We start from the raw sequence: 19012 nt of genomic DNA on the forward strand, positions 1-19012 counted from the left end.
GCCAGCAGTGACTCCCAGCCCGGGGAGGAAGGGCACTTCAGCATAGAGACACTGCCAAGGCCCTCGACAGAGGGGGGACTGGAGGCGTCCGCCCACCCCCTGGACTCCACTATTGCCTAGCGTTCCGGGAGACAACACTGGCAGCATGCTGGAAGGCACCAGAACTGAGCGTGAGGGGGGCAGGGGCAGCTGGACACACGGCCGGCTGCGGGGAAAGCAGGACTGACTGAAAGGCGCCTGCCAGCCTCTGCTCCTTTCTGGCGGCGAGCAGCTGAGTGAGGAGTGCAGAATGGGCCAGAAGCGAGCCTCCTACCCCTCCCCCCTCCCCCCACAGCCCCCGTCAAAAGGCTCCGAGCTCTTTCATCACTGTCGATTCTCGAAGATGGGCTTGGACTGCCTGCCTGCTTGCCTTTTGATTCTGTGCTCCATAGGTGCAGGGTGCTTGTCTTCATGGACGCAACGTTCTATTTACAGTCGGAATCAATGAAATGCAGCCGTGATGGTGTGTGTGTGTGTGTGAGAGAGAGAGAGAGAGAGAGACAGCCGAGGAACTGGGGAGGAGAGAATAAACGGATTATCTGTTTCCTAACCTTCTTTCAAGTGAGCAGTGGTAACTACAGGAGTCTCAAAGGCTGGCTGGCCCTTTTGTGTTTTATTTAATTCATTTGTTGGTCTCCATCACAGATGGAATCTTTCGCTGTGACTCCTCAGGACGCGGAACTGTGAGAGGACACGTCACACCCTGGAGGAGGGCGGGAGGGGCCGGCTCAGCTCAGTTCTCCACCGGAGTTGGGTTCTGCAGGGGCTGGCTGAGTATGACCTGCACCACGTAGTCCCTGGGGATCTTCAGCTCGCCCAGCCTCATCTTGTCGGTCAGGGGCCTGCCGGAGAAGAACCAGCGCTGGCTGCCGGGTTCCACGCCCTCCGCGGCGTGCAGCCGCCTCTTCATGTGGTGGACGGTGTCCGTGCTGCGGACGGCCAGCCTGAGGTCCTTGCCCGAGGAGAGGCGCAGGCGCAGCTGACACTCGTGCCCGGAGTTGGGGGGCGGCTCGGGGATGTCCAGAGCCTCCGTGTCGCTCTTCTCCTCGATCATGTTGATGGGGGGTGCCAGGCAGTAGACGGGCAGCTGGTACCTGTTCCCCAGCTCATCGTAGCACTCTGTCAGCGCACCTTCAGGGAGAGAAGCAGACACGCGTCAGAGTCTGGGTGGGCGCACGCGTGCTCACACCGGGCAAAGTGCTCCAGCCCCTCCTGCTAGCGAGGAGGATGCACCTGTGTGCAGATCTTGTGGCCGGTGCCCGCACAGCCTCACCACTCCCGGTGGCCTTCATTTGTCCTTTGACAGAAGGTAAGATAGAAACAGAAACAGAAGCTGCTTGTATGGTTATGTGGAAAACTGGGAAATGTGATAAATGTGCCAACTACTGTATTTTACTGTCGACTGTCAACCATTAATGCCTCAATAAAGAAATTGAAAAGGAGAAGAAGCTTTCCCCTTTGCAGGCAGGGGGCTTGAGGCTTGAACACCACCCCCATCTGCTGGGTGAGCCTCTTGGCACCATAAAATGTGTTTTTGAGGGGGTCGGGCGGTGGCGCAGTGGGTTAAGCGCATGTGGCGCAAAGCGCAGGGACCGGCGTAAGGATCCCAGTTCGAGCCCCCGGCTCCCCACCTGCAGGGGAGTTGCTTCACGGGCCGTGAAGCAGGTCTGCAGGTGTCTGTCTTTCTCTCCCCCTCTGTCTTCCCCTCCTCTCTCCATTTCTCTCTGTCCTATCCAACAACGAATTGCGTCAACAAGGGCAATAATAATAATAACCACAACGAAGCTACAACAAGGGCAACAAAAGGGGAAAAAAAAATGGCCTCCAGGAGCAGTGGATTCATGGTGCAGGCACCGAGCCCAGCAATAACCCTGGAGGAGGGAAAAAAAAAAAGTGTTTTTGAAAACATGTCAATGCCAGGCAGTGGCGCAGCTGGCTAAGTGCACACATTACAGTGCACAAGGACTCATGTTCAAGTCCCCGGTCCCCACCTGCAGGGGGCAAGCTTCATGAGTGGTGAAGCAGGGCTGCAGGCGTCGCTCTTTCTCTCTCCCTCTCTTTCTCCCTTCCTCTCTCAATTTCTCTGTCTCTATCCAATAATAAATAAATTGAAAAAACATGTCAGTATATAACAACAATAACAATAACAACCACTACAAGGGCAGCAACAAGGGCAACAAAATGGGAGAAATGGCCTCCAGGAGCAGTGGATTCATAGTGCAGGCACCGAGCCCCAGAGACAACCCTGGAGGCAAAAAAAAAAAAAAAGAAAAGAAAACCCATGTCAGTTGAACATGAATGGAATGCTGAATGGAATGCGGAGCTCCAAGGCCTCCGATCAGTTATCTGGGTGTTTACCTCGTTTCTCTAGCCAGGGCTCCCTCACCTGTTCTAAGTCACTCCATATCCAAGGCACCCTTCTCAGAAGAAAAAGAAAAAAAGCACAGATAACTCAAATTTGCCAACAGCAGGTAATACTTCTATCGCAGGAAGAACAGAGTCAAACTGCACTGCATCTTCTTAAAAGTGAGTAATTAGGGAAAAAAAAAAGACTAAATAAAAAAGCTGGGTCTTTAAGCCCAATTCAGACTTCCTCTCCCAGCACACAGACGTCTTAAATCAGAATATTTGGTCAGTATTTGTCCAAAAGGTCACAAAGTAGAGCTCCGAAGCTTCCCAGCCACTGCCGACTCCTGGTAGAATCCGCAGAAATAATTGAGGTTTATTTAACCCTGATTAGTTGATTGGTTACAGAGAATTTGAGTTTAAAAGGAAGAACAAAAAGCACAGAGTTTATAATCAGCTAGTTATGGCTGGGGAAAATGAGTCCATGGCTAATTTCTTTCTTTCTTTCTTTCTTTCTTTCTTTCTTTCTTTCTTTCTTTCTTTTTTTTTTTTTTTGTCTCCAAGGTTATCACTGAGACTATGGATCCACTGCTCCTGGTGGCCATATTTTCATTATTTTTATTGGATAGAGAAGAGAAATTAAAGGAGGGTGAGGGAGAGACCAAGACAGACACCTGCAGATATACTTCACCGCTTGTGGAGGGGCCCCCCACCCCCGAAGGTGGGGAGCCAGGGGCTCGAACCCGGATCCTTGATACTATATGCACTTTACCAGGTGTGCCACGGCCCGGCCCCTCGTGCCTGGCTTCTTTACAAGAGGAAAGTGCCCTATGATCACGGGACTCCCAGTGGAGAGTGTGAAAGCTACGTAAATCTTATTAACACACGTGCGCCTTGCCTCCCCGGCCCAGTCTCCTGTGACTCCACCCGCGTGGACGCCCTCCAACAAGGTGTGGGCGAGTCTACGGCAGTGGGCAGTGCGGTGTCGTCCGGGTGTGGCCACCACAGAGGGATGGAGAGGCCGCTACAGACCCCCGGCCTCCACCAGGACCTTCAGAAGCGCCTCCCCGGCGCTGGAGGAGAATGTCTGCACACTCGTCGGGCTGGAGCCGCAGCTAGAGAGGCAGCACTGCAAATCACCCCTCGTGTCAGGAGGCAGACAACCCTGTAGTGTCCCACTCGCTGAGCGTCCTCACCGGGCAAACCAAGGCCACAAGACCGACCGCCCAGAGCGGCTCCCCCTCAGGACACGGGGACACGGGGACACGGGGTGAGCACAAGAGGCCACAGAGCCCGAAGGTGTTCCACGAATGCAGACAGCAGCGCAGGGACAGAGAGCCAGCTGTCAATCACTGCACTGCATGGGAAAGATACTGGAACAACGTCCACACTCAGTACTCAGGCAGGAGCAGACAGAGGGCTGCGGATGGCTCAGCTGGCAGGGCAGAGTCAGCGTGCCGGAGGCTCCCGGGTCAGTCCGGCCCCACGTGTCCTGGAGAGGTGCTCTCATCGCTTAGTCTCCCTCTCGTGAAGTGAACTTTTTAACATAAGTTTCTTTTTTAAAATTATCTTTATTGGATAGAGACAGCCAGAAATCAAGAGGGAAGGGGGTGATATAGAGAGGGAGAGAGATATACACCTGCAACACTGCTTCACCGCTTGCAAAGCCTTCCCCCTGCAGGTGGGGACCAAGGGCTCGAACATGGGTCCTTGTGCACTGTAATGTGTGCGCTCAACCAGGTGCGCCACTACCTGGCCCCGAAGTGAACATTTTTAAGACCCTTGACAACTTGAACTAGCATTTCTTTACTAAAGAGAAAGAAAACCCAAGCATTTCTGTGGCTTGGTGACACGGGGGACTGAGCTCAGGACACCTCATGGTGGAGAGTCTGACACTTTATCCACTGAGGCATCTCCTGGGCCACAAAATAAATCAAGCTTTCAAAGAGTAAATTAAGGAGGGCCGAGCAGCGTTGCGCCTGGTTACAAAGCACAAGGACCTGCACAAGGATCCAGGTTCGAGCCCCCGGCTCTCCACCTGCAGGTGAAGCAGGTCTGCAGGTGTCTCTCTTTCTCTCCCTCTCTCTGTCTTCCCGTCCCCTCCAATAAAATGGAATAAATGGCTAGCAGGAGCAACGATTTTGTAGTGCCGGCACTGAGCTCCAGCAATAACCCTGGAGACAAGAAATGAGGAAACTCAGCAGGCTGCAGGCAGTGGTGCACTTGTCAAGCACACACGTCACGTCACATGTGCAAGGACCAGGGCTCAAGCCACCGCCCCCCACCTGTGGGCGGGGGAGGTTCACAAGCTGTGAAGCAGGTACCTGCAGGTGTCTATCTTCCCTGCCCCTCTCAAAGGAAATGTGTGTGTATGTGTGTGTGTGTGGGGGGGGGTTGTTGGGCGGTAGCACAGCACGTTAAGTGCAGGTGGTACAAAGTGCAAGGACCAGCGTAAGGATCCCGGTCCGAGCCCCCGGCTCCTCACAGCTTCACAGGTGGTGAAGCAGGTCTGCAGGTGTCTGTCTTTCTCTCCCCCTCTGTCTTCTCCATCTCTCTCCATTTCTCTCTGTCCTATCCAACGACAATGACAAAAATAACAACAACAATAATAACTACAATAATAAAACAAGGGCAACAAAAAAGGGAATAAATATAAAAAATACAAAAAATAAAGGGGGAGTCGGGCGGTAGCACAGCGGGTTAAGCACAGGTGGTGCTGAGCACATACCAACTAAGGATCCTGGTTCGAGCCCCCGGCTCCCCACCTGCAGGGGAGTCGCTTCACAGGCGGTGAAGCAGGTCTGCAGGTGTCTGTCTTTCTCTCCCCCTCTCTGTCTTCCCCTCCTCTCTCCATTTCTCTCTGTCCTATCTAACAATCATGACATCAATAACAATAATAACTACAACAACAATAGTAATAATAAACAAGGACAACAAAAGGAAAATAAATATAGAAAAACTTTTTAAAAATAATAATAATAATAAAAAAGAAAAGCAAATGCAGGGGGAAGGGAGAGGGGAATGCCCACCAGGAGCGGTGGATTTGATATGCGGGTACCGAGCCCCAGTGATAACCCTGAGGGCAATAAGAAAAAAGAAATTAATTAAATAGCGTGAGCCAAAGCTGTCAAACTAGCAGGAGGATGCCCTGACTCCTGCAACACCCCTACACCCCCAGTAATGGAGCCAGAGGGGCCAGCAGCGTCCTGCGGGTCACCTAGGACACTGAGCCGCTCCGGGTCTCTCTCCCCTTCTGCCTCCCTCCAGCTCCAGGGACAAGACCCACCAAGGGGCCAGCAGTGTCCTCCTGCTCCAGCCTGGGCACCGCATGTCTGACGCCGGAGACAAGTCTCCCAGTTCCTACTGCGGAGGACACCCACATTTTATTCTGGGGGGCGAAGACAGCTTGCATTTTGCTTTACCCCGACTCTTCCGGCTGACTGACTTCTTACTTCTGCCCGCCAAATTCTAACGGCACCAGTGTGTGTGTGTGGAGGGATTCAGACTGTGCAGCCAGATGTGGTCTTACTCCCGCTTCCGGGCTACAGTGTCTCCGGTCCCCCTTTTCCTAAACTTTTGCGACAACTCAGTACGTGATGGCTCCGGGCTCTGGAACAAGACAGCACTGTTCTGCCAGTAACGGCCTCTGTCACAGAAGCTCTGCAGGGGCTTCTAAGGGCCAAAGCGATCCCCTGACCAGCCCCACGCAAAGAACAGCCGTGGGAGAATCCCTGGGGACTGATGGCAGCTTCCGCTTGGTGGGCACCGAGGAGGAGGACCACCTAGCGAGGCGGTGAGGGTGGCAGGCATCCGCGCGAGGCCGCTGAGCCTTTCCGTTTGAAAGACGGGCTCCAGCGGGATTATGAGTGGGCATGCCAGGAAAAGGGTGCCAGCCGTCTGTCTGCAGAGGGCAGGTTGCGAGAACACGCACGGAAACATGAAAGCAAACACTTTGGAGAGCTCCCGGGCCAGCTCCAAGCTCTTGACGCTGTGGACACTCAACCCCACAAGAGCCCTCCAGACACAAGTCTATTTACACTCACTCTACCGACAGCAAAGAAGGGGTGAGCCGGTGACAGGCTGAAATCACCAGACTCCCGAAGAAGCACGTGTGGGGGCCGGGTGGGCACCCAGCACACAAAGACCCAGGTTCAAGCCTTGTGCCCGCTGCGGAGGGGAAGCGTCAGGAGCTGTGAAGCAGTGCTGTGGGTCTGTCTCTCCTTCCTCGTCTCTCTCCCCTGTCCAAATAAATCTTTTTAATTCTTATTAATGTTATTTACTTGGTACAGACAGCCAGAAATTGAGGGGAAGGGGGATACAGAGAGGGAAAGAAACTGCTTGTGCATATTTCCCCCTGCAAGTACAGACCAGGAGGGAGGAGGCCAGGAAGCCAAAAGCTCCCGAGAAAGAGAGCTGGCAGGACCCCACCTTCTGGTGGGCTCCGCGGTGTCCGATTCTGGAAGAGTCGGAGAACTGGAAAGAGATCTCCTTCAGAGACAGCGCGCTGACTGGCTCAGGGCAGCCTCCCAGCCCAGCTGTCGCAGAGCCGAGCAAAGGCGGATGGCTCCCTTGTCGCTGCTTTGAGAGGAGATGGATGTAAAGGATGTAACATTCACTCAGGATCAGTCAGTCAGCAGGCCCTGCATCAAGGAAGGTGCCGTTCTGCTTCTCGACAGCCTGGTGACAAAGGCCACCTGCTGGCCGTGAGGGTCTCTCTCCCGAGCTAGCCTAGCGAGCAGACTTATTTCGGTGTGCTGTCTAGGGAGGGGGAGACTCTTTACTGTCCTCCCAGAGGCTTTTCTTTCTCCCTTTAATTCTGGACAGGGAGCAAGAACAGACACCACAGCAAGGCTCCACCATTCACAGAGCTTCCGCTGATGCTAACCATGGTGCTCCCGTGGGGTGCCAAGGGTTTGAGGCCTGTGTGACCAACCCACTGCTCCCAGAGGTGCTTCACTGATTTGACAGACATCAAAATCCGAGAGAACCTGAGAGGGAAGGGGGAAAGAAGGAAAGAGAGAGAGGGGAAGAGAGATACCTGCAACACTGCCTCACTACTCACGAAGCTTCCTGCCCTGCAGGTGGGGACCAAAGACCTGCCAGGTCCTTGGCATGGTGGCATGTGTGCTTAACCTGGTGCACCATAGCCTGGTCCCTGCAGTCATTTACTTTAAAGTTATTATTATTTTTTAAATTTATTTTATTTTATTTATTCCCTTTTGTTGCCCTTGTTGTTTTATTGTTGTAGTTATTATTGTTGTTGTCATCGTTGTTGGATAGGACAGAGAGAAATGGAGAGAGGAGGGGAAGACAGAGAGGAGGAGAGAAAGACAGACACCTGCAGACCTGCTTCACCGCCTGTGAAGTGACTCCCCTGCAGGTGGGGAGCCGGGGCTCGAACCGGGATCTTTGCGCTTTGTCCTTGTGCTTTGCGCCACCTGCGCTTAACCCGCTGCGCTACAGCCCGACTCCCTTAAGTTATGTTTTATAGTAAGATGTTTTGGGCTAGGGAATCAGCTCAGTCTGGCACAGCACCCACCTGCATTCCTCCGGGCTACAGAGTCTCAGGGTTAATCACAGGCGCCACTTTACGTCAGAGCTAATCAGTGTTCTAGTCCACGCCTCCCCCCATCTCTTTCCCGTCATTAAGAAATCTTTCAAAATATTTTTTGACCGTCCAAATCCTTAGCATAAAACAGGCTTTCAAAAGTGCAGTGGAAGGGCTGGGGGGATAGTATGGTGGTCCTGTAAAAAGACTTCCTTGCCAGAGGTAGCTGAAGTCCCAAAAAAAAAAAAAAAAAAAAAAAAAGTCCAGGGGGCTGGTGGTAGTGCAGTGGTTTGAGTGCACATAGTGAGAAGCACAAGGACCGGCGCAAGGATCCCGGTTCGAGCCCCCGGCTCCCCACCTGCAGGAGGGTTGCTTCACAGGGGGTGAAGCAGGTCTGCAGGTGTCTGTCTTTCTGTCCCCCTGTCTTCCCCTCCTCTCTCCATTTCTCTGTCCGATCCAACAACAGCAACAACAATGGAAAAAAGATAGCTTCCAGGAGCAGTGGCTTTGTGGATTGCAGGTACCAAGCCCCAGTGATAACCTGGGAGGCAAAAAAAAAGTCCAACTGATGAGCTAGCTATGCTTATGTCTGGTTACAAGAAAGAGTTGGGAGCTGGGCGGTAGCGCAACGGGTTAAGCGCACGTGGCGCAAAGCACAAGGACCGGTGTAAGGATCCTGGTTCGAGCCCCCAGCTCCCCACCTGCAGGGGAGTCGCTTCACAGGTGGTGAAGCAGGTCTGCAGGTGTCTGTCTTTCTCTCCCCCTCTCTGTCTTCCCCTCCTCTCTCCATTTCTCTCTGTCCTATCCAACGACGACGACATCAATAACAACAACAACAACAACAACAAAACCCAAAGGCAACAAAAGGAAATATATAAATTAATAAATATTAAAAAAAAGAAATAGAGTCAAGGTGAAGTCGTAAAGTCGGAAACTAGCAGATAAAGACCGGCGAGCACGTCCCTTCTCTACATGGCAGGAAACAGTGACTGCAGTCTGGGCAGGACTTGAACCTGGGTGACACACATGGCAAAGTCACACCCTAGTGACTGAGCTACCTTGCCCATTTTCTATGGCACAGCATGACTCTGCTTCTATGGACTCATCAAGCAGCCACAGTTTACCAGATAAAATGAAACACTCCTGTTCACAGCTGCTGTAAGCGTGGACAAGAAGCCAGAGTTCGAAAGTTCTGGGTCTCGGCTTCTAATCACAACTGACCGCGCACAACTCCTCTCACCCCGCTCGCTACCTGGGGACTGTGATCAGATTCATATTAATGAAGGTGGAACTTGAGACAAAGCAATCCCATGACTGGGGAAGGCGGTTGCGCGAGATGACGGCCAGCTCAAACATGGAACGGACGAGGACTTTAGCGACCACCTGTGAGGACAGGGACTAAATGGCCATTGTATCACCAACTGCCCGAATTTGGAGCAATCATTCTGACACGTGCAGAAGAGTGATCTACACATAAGCCTGACACTACATCATCACCCTCATCCCGGCAGTGAGGACTCAGAGAGGAAGAGGCAGAGGGGAGAGACACCATCGCACTGTTCGTGAAGTTACCCCTCGTGCCGAGCACGGTGCCCCCGTGCAGTGCTGGGCCAACTGGGGTCCCCATGCATGGCACAGCGTGTGCTCCGCTGGTGAGCTCTCTCTCCCGGCACCCAAATAAACATTAACACAAGCTCATGCCAACAGGCTTTCACAGGAAGGAAAAGTAGTGCTATGGAATGTAAAACAGATGAATGGGCATCTGGAAAACTGAGGTCGTTATTTTATTATTATTATTATTATTATTATTATTATTATTGAAATTGATTCCCTTTGGTTGCCCTTGTTGTTTTACTGTTGTGGTTACTGATGTCGTTGTTGTTGGATAGGACAGAGAGAAACCGAGTAGGAGGGGAAGACAGAGGGGGAGAGAAAGATAGACACCTGCAGACCTGCTTCACCGCCTGTGAAGCGACTCCCCTGCAGGTGGGGAGCTGGGGGCTCGAACCGGGATCCTTACGCTGGTCCTTGCGTTTTATGCCATGTGCGCTTAACCCAGTGCGCTACCGCCCAACTCCCTGAGATCGTTACTAAGTATGTTACCTGAAATTGTGACAGCACAGCATAGGGGAACTCTGGTGGTGGTGTGTGTGTATGTGTGCATCTGAACAAAAACGTGGACCTATGAATGTTGAAACTGCAGGTGTATATGGCCTTGGCTCCCCTGCTCCAAAAATAATTTCTAAAGAAATTGAGAAGTCGGGGCTAGGTGGTGGTGCACCTGGTTGAGCGCACGTTACAATGCACAAGGACCCAGGTTTGAGCCCCCAGCAGGGGAAAAGCTTCACAAGTGGTGAAGCAGGGCTGCAGGTGACTCCTCCTTCCTCTCAATTTCTGGCTGTCTGTATCCAATAAGTAAGAAGATAACTAAAAAAAAAAAAAAATTGGGAGTCCGGTGGTAGCGCAGTGGTTTAAGCGCAGGTGGCGCAAAGTGCAAGGACCAGCGTAAGGATCCCAGTTCGAGCCTCTGGCTCCCCACCTACAGGGGAGTCGCTTCACAGGTACTGAAGCAGGTCTATAGGTGTCTGTCTTTCTCTCCCCCTCTGTCTTCCCCTCCTCTCTCCATTTCTCTCTGTCCTATCCAACAATAACAACATCAATAACAACAACAACTACAGCAATAAAACAACAAGGGCAACAAAAGGGAATAAAACAAATAAATAAATAAATAGAAGGCTTTGCCTTTAAAAAAAAATTGAGAAGGCAAAGGTCTTAGAGCAACAATCAAACGCTGAGAAACCACCATTCCTCTGGAAATACAAACAATAACAAGCGATTACAAAGTAAGACAATAAAGGTAATGGCCAGAAAGCAATGCAGGGCTATAGAGATGACCAAAATGAGTCTGAGGAAACAAACCAGCAAACTCAAAGGTGAACACAGGGTGATCTCACTCAGACAGAAACTGAAAAACAAGACCAGCAGGGAAAACACAAAGCCGAACTTGGACTGGAGCTGGCGGACTGCAGCGAAGTCAGACTCTGGGTTGTGGGGACAGGGAGAGGGTTCAGGTCCCGGAGCAGGATGGCAGGGGAGGACCTAGTGGCGGTTGTATTGTTATGTGGACATGCTACGCATGTACAAACTATTGTATTTCACGATCAACTGTAAACCACTAATCCCCTCGTAAAGACATTTCAAAAATAATAGTAAAAGGTGGGGCCGGGTGGCGGTGGACCTAGTGGAGTGCACACGTTATAGTGAACAAGGACTTGGGTTCGAGCCCCTGGGGCCCAGCTGCAGGGGAAAGCTTTTCCAGCGGTGAAACAGGGCTGCAGGTGTGTCTCTGCCTTTCGGCCTCTCCATTTCCCCTTCCTTTTCAATTTCTTACTGTCTCTATCCAATAAGTAAAGAGAATAAAATTAAAAATAAAGCTTGTAGACACGGTGCTCCAACAACCAAGACCATAATACAAAGTGGACACCCACATCTCGGCGTAGCCTGACGACCTGGGGGGTTTCTAGTCAAGGAGACCGAACGAGAGGCAGTACCCGATCCGGCATGTGGACCCCAGGAACACTCACAGCTGACAGCGGGTCTGAGAAATGAGAGAGGGTTCTCATAGTAACGTTCAGGCTGCCATCACACAAAACTGCCCGTTAAGAACATGTCCTTTATGAGAACCTCTAAGTTTAGGTCTGATCACTGTGCTCAAAATAGCTCCAGGAGAAAGGAGACGGGCTCAGGAAGCATCCACTGAGGTCTAAATTGAGAAGCTTTTCTGGTGCACGGGAACGGCTGAAGCAGAAGCTCTGTAAGACATGGGGTGATGGGGAAATACGTTATCTTGAACCAGAAAACAGGAGTTCTCTCTTTGTGATAGAGTGAGAGGCAGAGGGGCCGGGTGGTGGCGCACCCGGTTGAGCACACGTCACAATGCTCAAGGACCCGGGTTCGAGCCTCCAGTGCCCACCTGCAGGGGGAAAGCTTTGCAAGTGATGAAGCAGGGCTGCAGGTGTCTCTCTGTCTCTCTCCCTCTCTACCACCCCCTTCCCTCTCGATTTCTGGCTGGGTCTATCCAATAAATAAAGATAATAAAATTTAATAAAATAAAGATAATAAAATTAAGAAAAAAGAGAATGAGACACAGAGGAGGGAGAGAGAGAGAGAGAGAGACCTGCAGCACCGCTCCATCCCTCATGAAGCTCCCCCCCACCCCCGCAGGTGGGAACCAAGGGCTTGAACCCAGGTCCTCGCACATGGTTAAGGTATGCACCTTACCCGGGGAGCCACCACCTGGCCCCGGGGTTACCATCCTTGAGCGTTCTGCTCAAGACCAAACACATCAGTTTATCTTCTTCAGCTGCGAGGTCTTCATGTGAAGACACAGCAAAGAACGTTACTCCTTGCGGCACAGAAATACCACGGGGCGGTCCCCAGTCAAAGAAATGGAAGCTTCCTGCCGTTAGGAACGGGCCGGGTCGCCCCCGCCCCAGAGAGCCGTGGGCCTACCGTGTGGCAAGGTTATGCTGGCGCCGTCGATGATGGCTTGAGCCAGTTCATGGTCGTTGCTCTCAAACGCGTGCGCGGCGGCCTTCAAGGCGTCCCAGATCTCTTTCCGGCCTTCGAAGGCAGGTGCGGTGTCCCAGAATTCATCCCTCTTGCTGCGCAACTGTCCGTCTGTCATGGGGTAATCACTCTTCCATTTGGGCTTCTCCTTTTTCAAAGGCTGGTTACGACCTAAAGCAACTGAGAAGAAAAGGCAGAGGCTGACACAGGACTAGAGAGCCACTACCTGGCTGTCTCTGAGCCTTTCACTAACCGGCAGCAGCCTGCGGCTCCTCTGACCTACTTCCGAGTCCAGGAGCACAGGGAGCTATTGGTGTCTCTCAGCGAAACTTCCAGTGGCAAATTAGCACTCGCTTTTCCACTGAGCACAAGTTACGAAAGAATACTTTTAAAAAAATTACCTAGAAACATGGCACTAGGAGTTTGACTGGGCTGTAACACCAGGGATTTTGAAAGAGTGAACAGCTGCTAAAAAGAGATGTCAGATCGCGGCGGGGGCGGAGGGGGGGGGAGAAAAAAAAAAAAGACAAAGTAGCTCAGATCTCAGGACGTTTAGGCAAATGAACCAGAGAGCAGGAGGCGAAAATTCCAGAAGGGGCAAGGGTCAGCTCTGCTGTGCCTGGAGGTGGAACAGCCAAACCCCAGACGCAGCGGCAGGAGCACTGGAAGCAGGAACGCCTCTTCCTGCACCCACAAATACCGTCAGGAAACTGCTGGAACTCACCCCTGAGCTAGCTCATTCAGAAAGGGTGAGGAGGCCAGGTGGTGGCGCATCTGGTTAAGTGTGCGTGTTACAGTGTGCAAAGTTCTAGGTTCCAGCCCCTGGTCCCCACCTGCAGGGGGAAAGCTTCATAAGTGGTGAAGCAGGACTGCAGGTGTCTCTCTGTCTATCTCCCCCACCCCTCTCAGTTTCTCTCTGTGACTATCTAAAAGACAGGGTAAGGAGAGGGGCAGACTTAGTGCCCTGCTCTGGCGGAGCCAGCACTGAACAGGAGACCCGGAATACGGGGCCGAGGAGCAGGGGGACGTGGAAACTGTAGTTTCAATCCGGGAGGAGAAAGAGGGGGTCCACTTCTTTATTTTTTTATTTTTTGCCTCCAGGGTTATCGCTGGGGCTTGGTGCCTGCACCACAAATCCACTGCTCCTGGAGGCCATTTTCCCCATTTTGTTGCCCTTGTTGTTACCCTTGTTGTTGTCGTTATTGTTGTCATTGCTGGACAGGACAGAGAGAAATCAAGAGAGGAGGGGAAACAGAGAGGGGGAGAGAAGGACAGACCTGCTTCACTGCCTGTGAAGGGAATCCCCCTCTAGGTGGGGAGCCAGGGGCTCGAACCGGGATCTTTATGCCAGTCCTTGCGCTTTGTACCATGTGCACTTAACCCGCTGTGCTACCGCCCAACCTCCTGTCCATTCCTTTTTTGCACTCCCCCCCCCCCCCCATTGGCAGTAGAGCGCCTTGGAGAATGTTCCATGGCAGCACTACGTACAACAAGGCTGAAGCCACGTCGCCAACACTCCCCAGGCGTTTGATCAGGGACCTCACGCTGTCGCACGGAACCAGTCTTGCCCTAGACGGTGCCACAGAGAGAGAGAAGCGGTGAAGAGAAAACTGAAGCTTGACGGAGCGTTGGGGAAGTGGGTGAAACATCTGGAAATGACAGAGCGGGTGGGATGGAGAGGTGTGTGTCAAGCTGAACGTCTGCTGTTTATAAGTGTGGCGAGAACACTAACTTCAGCGAAATCGCTCTCCAAGTGGTTCTCCAGAACCCACCAAATGAACTGCTGCCTCGGAGGTCTGGGCCCATCGGAAATCTGGGCTGCTCCTCGCAGACCGAGTAAAGGCCCTGGCCCCTCGCTCGGCCTTCTCTGCCTGGCCTCCAAGCCAGGGTGCGGGAATCTGGGGGCCATTACGTGACAGAAGCAACGTAAGCCGCGGGCGGATTCCCTCTCCCAGCCCGGCCCGGTCACGTATTTTCAGGGCAGCACACACGGAACCCCCTTCTCTTCCCTTCAAGGTGCAAGCCGCACAAGCCACAGGCCTCTCTCTGAGATCCCACAGTGTTTTAGCCTCCCACCTGGTCCTCTGAGCTGCAGAGCAGCGGGGCTCTGACTGGTGAGAGGTGTGCACAGCAGAAAACTGTCCACTTGGGAGCAGAGCTAGAGACTGACCCCAAGCGACACCCGGCAGTCTGCAAACATTTGCAGATTTAACCCCCCCCCCACTCCCAAACACATATCTTCTAAAGGATAAGGACCCTTGCAGACTGAGCAGGAGTGTCCAAAAGGTGGTCTGGACACTCCAGGTAACTGCAACCCACCCCTCCCGGCGGACTCTACCAAGGTCAAGGAAAGGTGAACTTTACTTTCTGCTCTGTGGACGTCGAGGTGAGTGAGAAACAGCTCAGGGACAGCGCAGGCAGGGGGTGGGCGCGGTGGCAGCTCGTCTGGGCAGGGTGCCCCTTTTGCCACAGGGGAAACCCAGGTTTGAGGCCAGTCCCCACCACACTGAAGCGAGTTTCGGGGCTGTGGTGTCTTTCACTCTGCCCCTAAAAAAATCAGAACGTTCAAATAAGCTATCTACTGAACAGTCTCTCCCTGAACATTAAACACACCAGAGAGCATTTGGTCGAATTCTGTCTTGTGAAAGAACCACATAGCAAAAAGCGGCGAGAGGCCCGCAGTTGCAGCATGGAAAGCCCCGAAGCTGAAAGTCATCAACTGAGAAAGTCACCCGGCAAACAGAGACATTCGCCAAGGCGGGTCGGATCGCGGTGAAGGACCGTCCTCACACACGCGCGAAAAGCATTCTCTCTCCTCTCGCACCCCCCCCCCCACGGGAGGCGTGAATACAGATGCGTGAATACAGATGCCAGCGGAGCCACGAGCACCGTCTCCTCCAGCGGTCACAGCTGCCAATGCCCTCGGAGTCTGTGAGCTCTCGGAGGCTCCGAGCCTATTACTTTGTGCAGGAACACGGGCGTTGCCAATAAATGCGTGTGAGATGAAGGCAGCCTGCGCTGTCACTTCTGTCTGGGTCCGTCTTTGTCCCTGCTGTTGGGGACACAGCTGACGCAGAATGACGGCCACTATTCACATGCTTTTCTAGGGTTCCGGTGCACCTGGTACAGCACACACACTACCACACGCCAGGACCCGGGTTCAAGGACCGGTGGGAGGGGGAAGCTTCACAAGCAGTGAAGCAATGTCGCAGCTCTTTCTTCTTCCCCCTCAATTTCTCTCTCTCAAAAACAAGAAGGAAGAAAAGGAGAGGGGAGGGGGGAGGAAGGGAAGGAGGGGGAAATAAAATGTTGCCACCAGGAGCATACAGTGCACTGGACTCCAGCAAGGGGGTTAAAGACCCCGCATCAGACAGAAAGTGGTTGGTTGTCTCACTTTTGTCCACTCACTCGCTGAAAAGGGAGCGTCTGCAAGGTCAGCCTCTCGCTGACAGCATTCAGGTCTGACGTGAGATCTGAAGCAGCAAAAGTAAGAGTTGGTATTTAATAATGCTAAAAGTGTTCAATAGGGAAAAATAAATTTCCAGGCTGGGGGAGACCCTTTCATGGGTGGTGAAACCAACATGCAGTGCCTGAGGAATCAGAGGTCCCAGGTTCAATATCCAGTGATATCAAAAGTCAGAGCTGAGCAGGGCTCTAGTAAAAACAGTATGAAAGATTTTCTTTCTTTCTCCCTTTTGTTGCCCTTGTGGTTTTGTTGTTGTTATTGATGTCGTCGTTGTTGGATAGGACAGAGAGAAACGGAGAGAGGAGGGGAAGACAGAGAGGGGGAGAGAAAGACAGACACCTGCAGACCTGCTTCACCGCCTGTGAAGTGAACCCCCTGCAGGTGGGGAGCAGGGCGCTCGAACCCGGGTCCTTACGCAGTATCTTCACAACCTTCAAGCACTCCTCATGAACTCAGCAGCAGGCTTCCTAAGGGCTGGCTCTCCAAACCTCACAGTGTCATTTTAGGCAGTGTCACAAACTGGAAGCTCCGAAAACACCTGGACACAGAAATCAGCCAGCAGCTCAGTGACACCGTTTGCACCTAGTCAACCACCTTCAACAGTGATGACGCCGAGTAGCCCCAGCTGGGTGACACTGTGCTCTGAGAGGTCCACAGTTCCGTCATTCATGTCTGACTCTTGACACCAGGAGATGCTCAGTACCCTTCAGGGTGCCTGGGAGTCCGTGCTAGGTCTGACAATGAATGCCAAGACAGGGAACTCCTCTTACACCCCAAGTTTGCTCCCAATTCTTAACCAACCAGTTCTATACTTTAAATCTGCTTCTTTTTAAATATTTATATATTCGTGACTAAGAGAGAGAAGAGTGAGGGGGAAAGAACCAGAGCATCACTCGGGCACATGCTAAGTCAGAGACCAAACTTGGGAACCTCTGGAGGGGGACCGGTCAGTGCTTTCTCCACTGCGCCACCTCCCGGTCAGATTCTAAACATGTTTAATGACAGTGGGAGAAAAGCCAGAGCCCCGCCCAGTCTTGGCCGATCTGGCACCAGGGATCAAACCAGGGAACTCAATCCTGCACGTCTTGTGCTCTCCTCCTCAGCTATCTTCCCGGCCCACAGCTATCATCCACGGCCCCCCTAAAAACCAGGGGCCAGTGAGTGGCCCACGCGGCAGTGCACACATGTTGCCGTGCACAAGGACCGGGGTTTGAGTCCTGGTCCCCACCACCTGCAGGGAGGAAGCTTCACAAGTGGTGACGCAGCGCTGCAGGTGTCTCTCTGCCTCTTTCTTCCCTCTAAATTTCTCTATCTCTTAAAAAAAAAAAAGCCCCTGGGGTAGGGGTGGTGGTAGATTTGCCAAGCAGGCACTGAACCCCAGTGAAAACCCTGGAGGCAATTAAAACAAAAAAAGAAAAAAGAAATGGCATCTACCTTGAAGTAGGCAAGCAAGCTCACGGTGTGTGTGTGTGTGTGTGTGTGTGTGTGTGTGTGTGTGTCGGGGGGGGGGGGCTCGGCAGTGGTGCACCTGGTTAAGCACACACATCACACTGCTCAGTGACAGGTTCAAGCCGCCGCTCCCCACTTGCAGAGGAGAGGGCAGCTTCATTAGCTGTGGAGGCAGTGCTATAATGTCTCTCTCTAGCTCAGTTTCTTTGTCCTATCTGATAAATAAAAAAAAAAATTAAAGAAACTGATAATCTAGGAAGATTTTGTGTTTAAAAAAAGTCTCGGACCAGGGTGGTGGTGCACCTGGCTGAGCGCACAAGTTACAGTACACAAGGACCTGGGTTCGAGCCCAGTCCCACCTGTAGGAGGAAAGCTTTGTGAGTGGTGAAGCAGTGTTGCAGTTATCTTTCTCTGTTTCCTTCCTGCTTCCTCTTGAATTCTAGCCATCTCTATCCAATAAATAAAATTTAAAAAAATTCTTGGGGCCAGAAGTGGAACACCTGGTTAAGCACACACATTGCAGTGCCCAGGGACCCCGGGGGAAGCTTCACGACTGGTGAAGCAGGGCTGCAGGTGTCTCTCTGCCTCTTTCCCTCTTTCTATCTCCCCCCTTTCAACTTCTCTGTGTCTAATAATAAAAGTAAGTAAATAATTTTTTCCCTCCAGGGTTATTGCTGGGCTCGGTGCCTGCACCATGAATCCACCGCTCCTGGAGGCCATTTCCCCCCCTTTTGTTGCCCTTGTTGTTGTAGCCTCGTTGTGGTTATTATTATTGCCACTGTTGATGTTGTTCGTTGTTGGATAGGACGGAGAGAAATGGAGAGAGGAGGGGAAGACAGAGAGGGGGAGAGAAAGATAGACACCTGCAGACCTGCTTCACCGCCTGTGAAGCGACTCCCCTGCAGGTGGAGAGCCGGGGGCTCGAGCCGGGATCCTTACGCCGGTCCCTGCGCTTTGCACCACATGCGCTTAACCCACTGCGCCACCGCCCGACCCCCAAATAAAATATTTTAAAATTTTATTTATTTATTCATGATAAGGACAGGAGGAGAGAAAGAAACAGCCATCTCTCTGGTACACGTGCTGCCGGGGATTGAACTCGGGACTTCATGCTTGAGAGTCCAGTGCCTTAGCCATTGTGCCACCTCCCAGACCACTTTATTTTAATAAAAAACTCACTGGGCTGGGTGGTGGTGCACTTAGTTGAGCGCACATGTTACAATGTGCAAAGACCCGGATTCAAGCCCATGACCCCCACCTGCAGGGGGGGGAAAGCTTTGCAAGCGGTGTAGTGTTGCAGGTGTCTTGTCTCTCTCCTTCTCTATCTCCCCCTACCCTCTCTATTTCTGGCTGTCTCTATCCAATAAATGAAGATACTAAAAAAAAAAAAAATAAAAAAAAAATCTCTCTGGGAAAGTACACTGCATTGCCATATGCAGGACCCAGGTTCCGGCCCAGCCTCCGTGGCACTGAGGGACGTTTTGGTGCTGTGGTTTCTTTCCCTCCATCTTTGTACTTGTGTCTGTCTAAAAAATAAACAAAAGTAAGCATCTATGTTAAAGTGAGTAGATAATCAAAATAAAAATGAAGAGATT

The 19012-nt window shown here is 52.2% G+C and overlaps 1 protein-coding gene across 1 annotated transcript in view; it reads right to left on the reverse strand.

Annotated features, from left to right (window-relative positions):
• Window positions 1-633: 633 nt before the first annotated feature.
• UBTD2 (ubiquitin domain containing 2) overlaps window positions 634-19012 on the reverse strand; it is a 43608-nt gene continuing 25229 nt past the window's right edge. Inside the window, exons 2-3 of the mRNA XM_007520836.3 lie at window positions 12446-12682; window positions 634-1170 (exon numbers count right to left, since the gene is read on the reverse strand). Of these exons, the coding sequence (XP_007520898.1) occupies window positions 773-1170; window positions 12446-12682 (635 nt within the window). The 3' untranslated portion in view covers window positions 634-772. The remainder of the gene's footprint in view (window positions 1171-12445; window positions 12683-19012) is intronic.

Source organism: Erinaceus europaeus, chromosome 9 (genome assembly GCF_950295315.1).
Source record: "Erinaceus europaeus chromosome 9, mEriEur2.1, whole genome shotgun sequence".
Lineage (NCBI taxonomy): Eukaryota > Metazoa > Chordata > Mammalia > Eulipotyphla > Erinaceidae > Erinaceus > Erinaceus europaeus.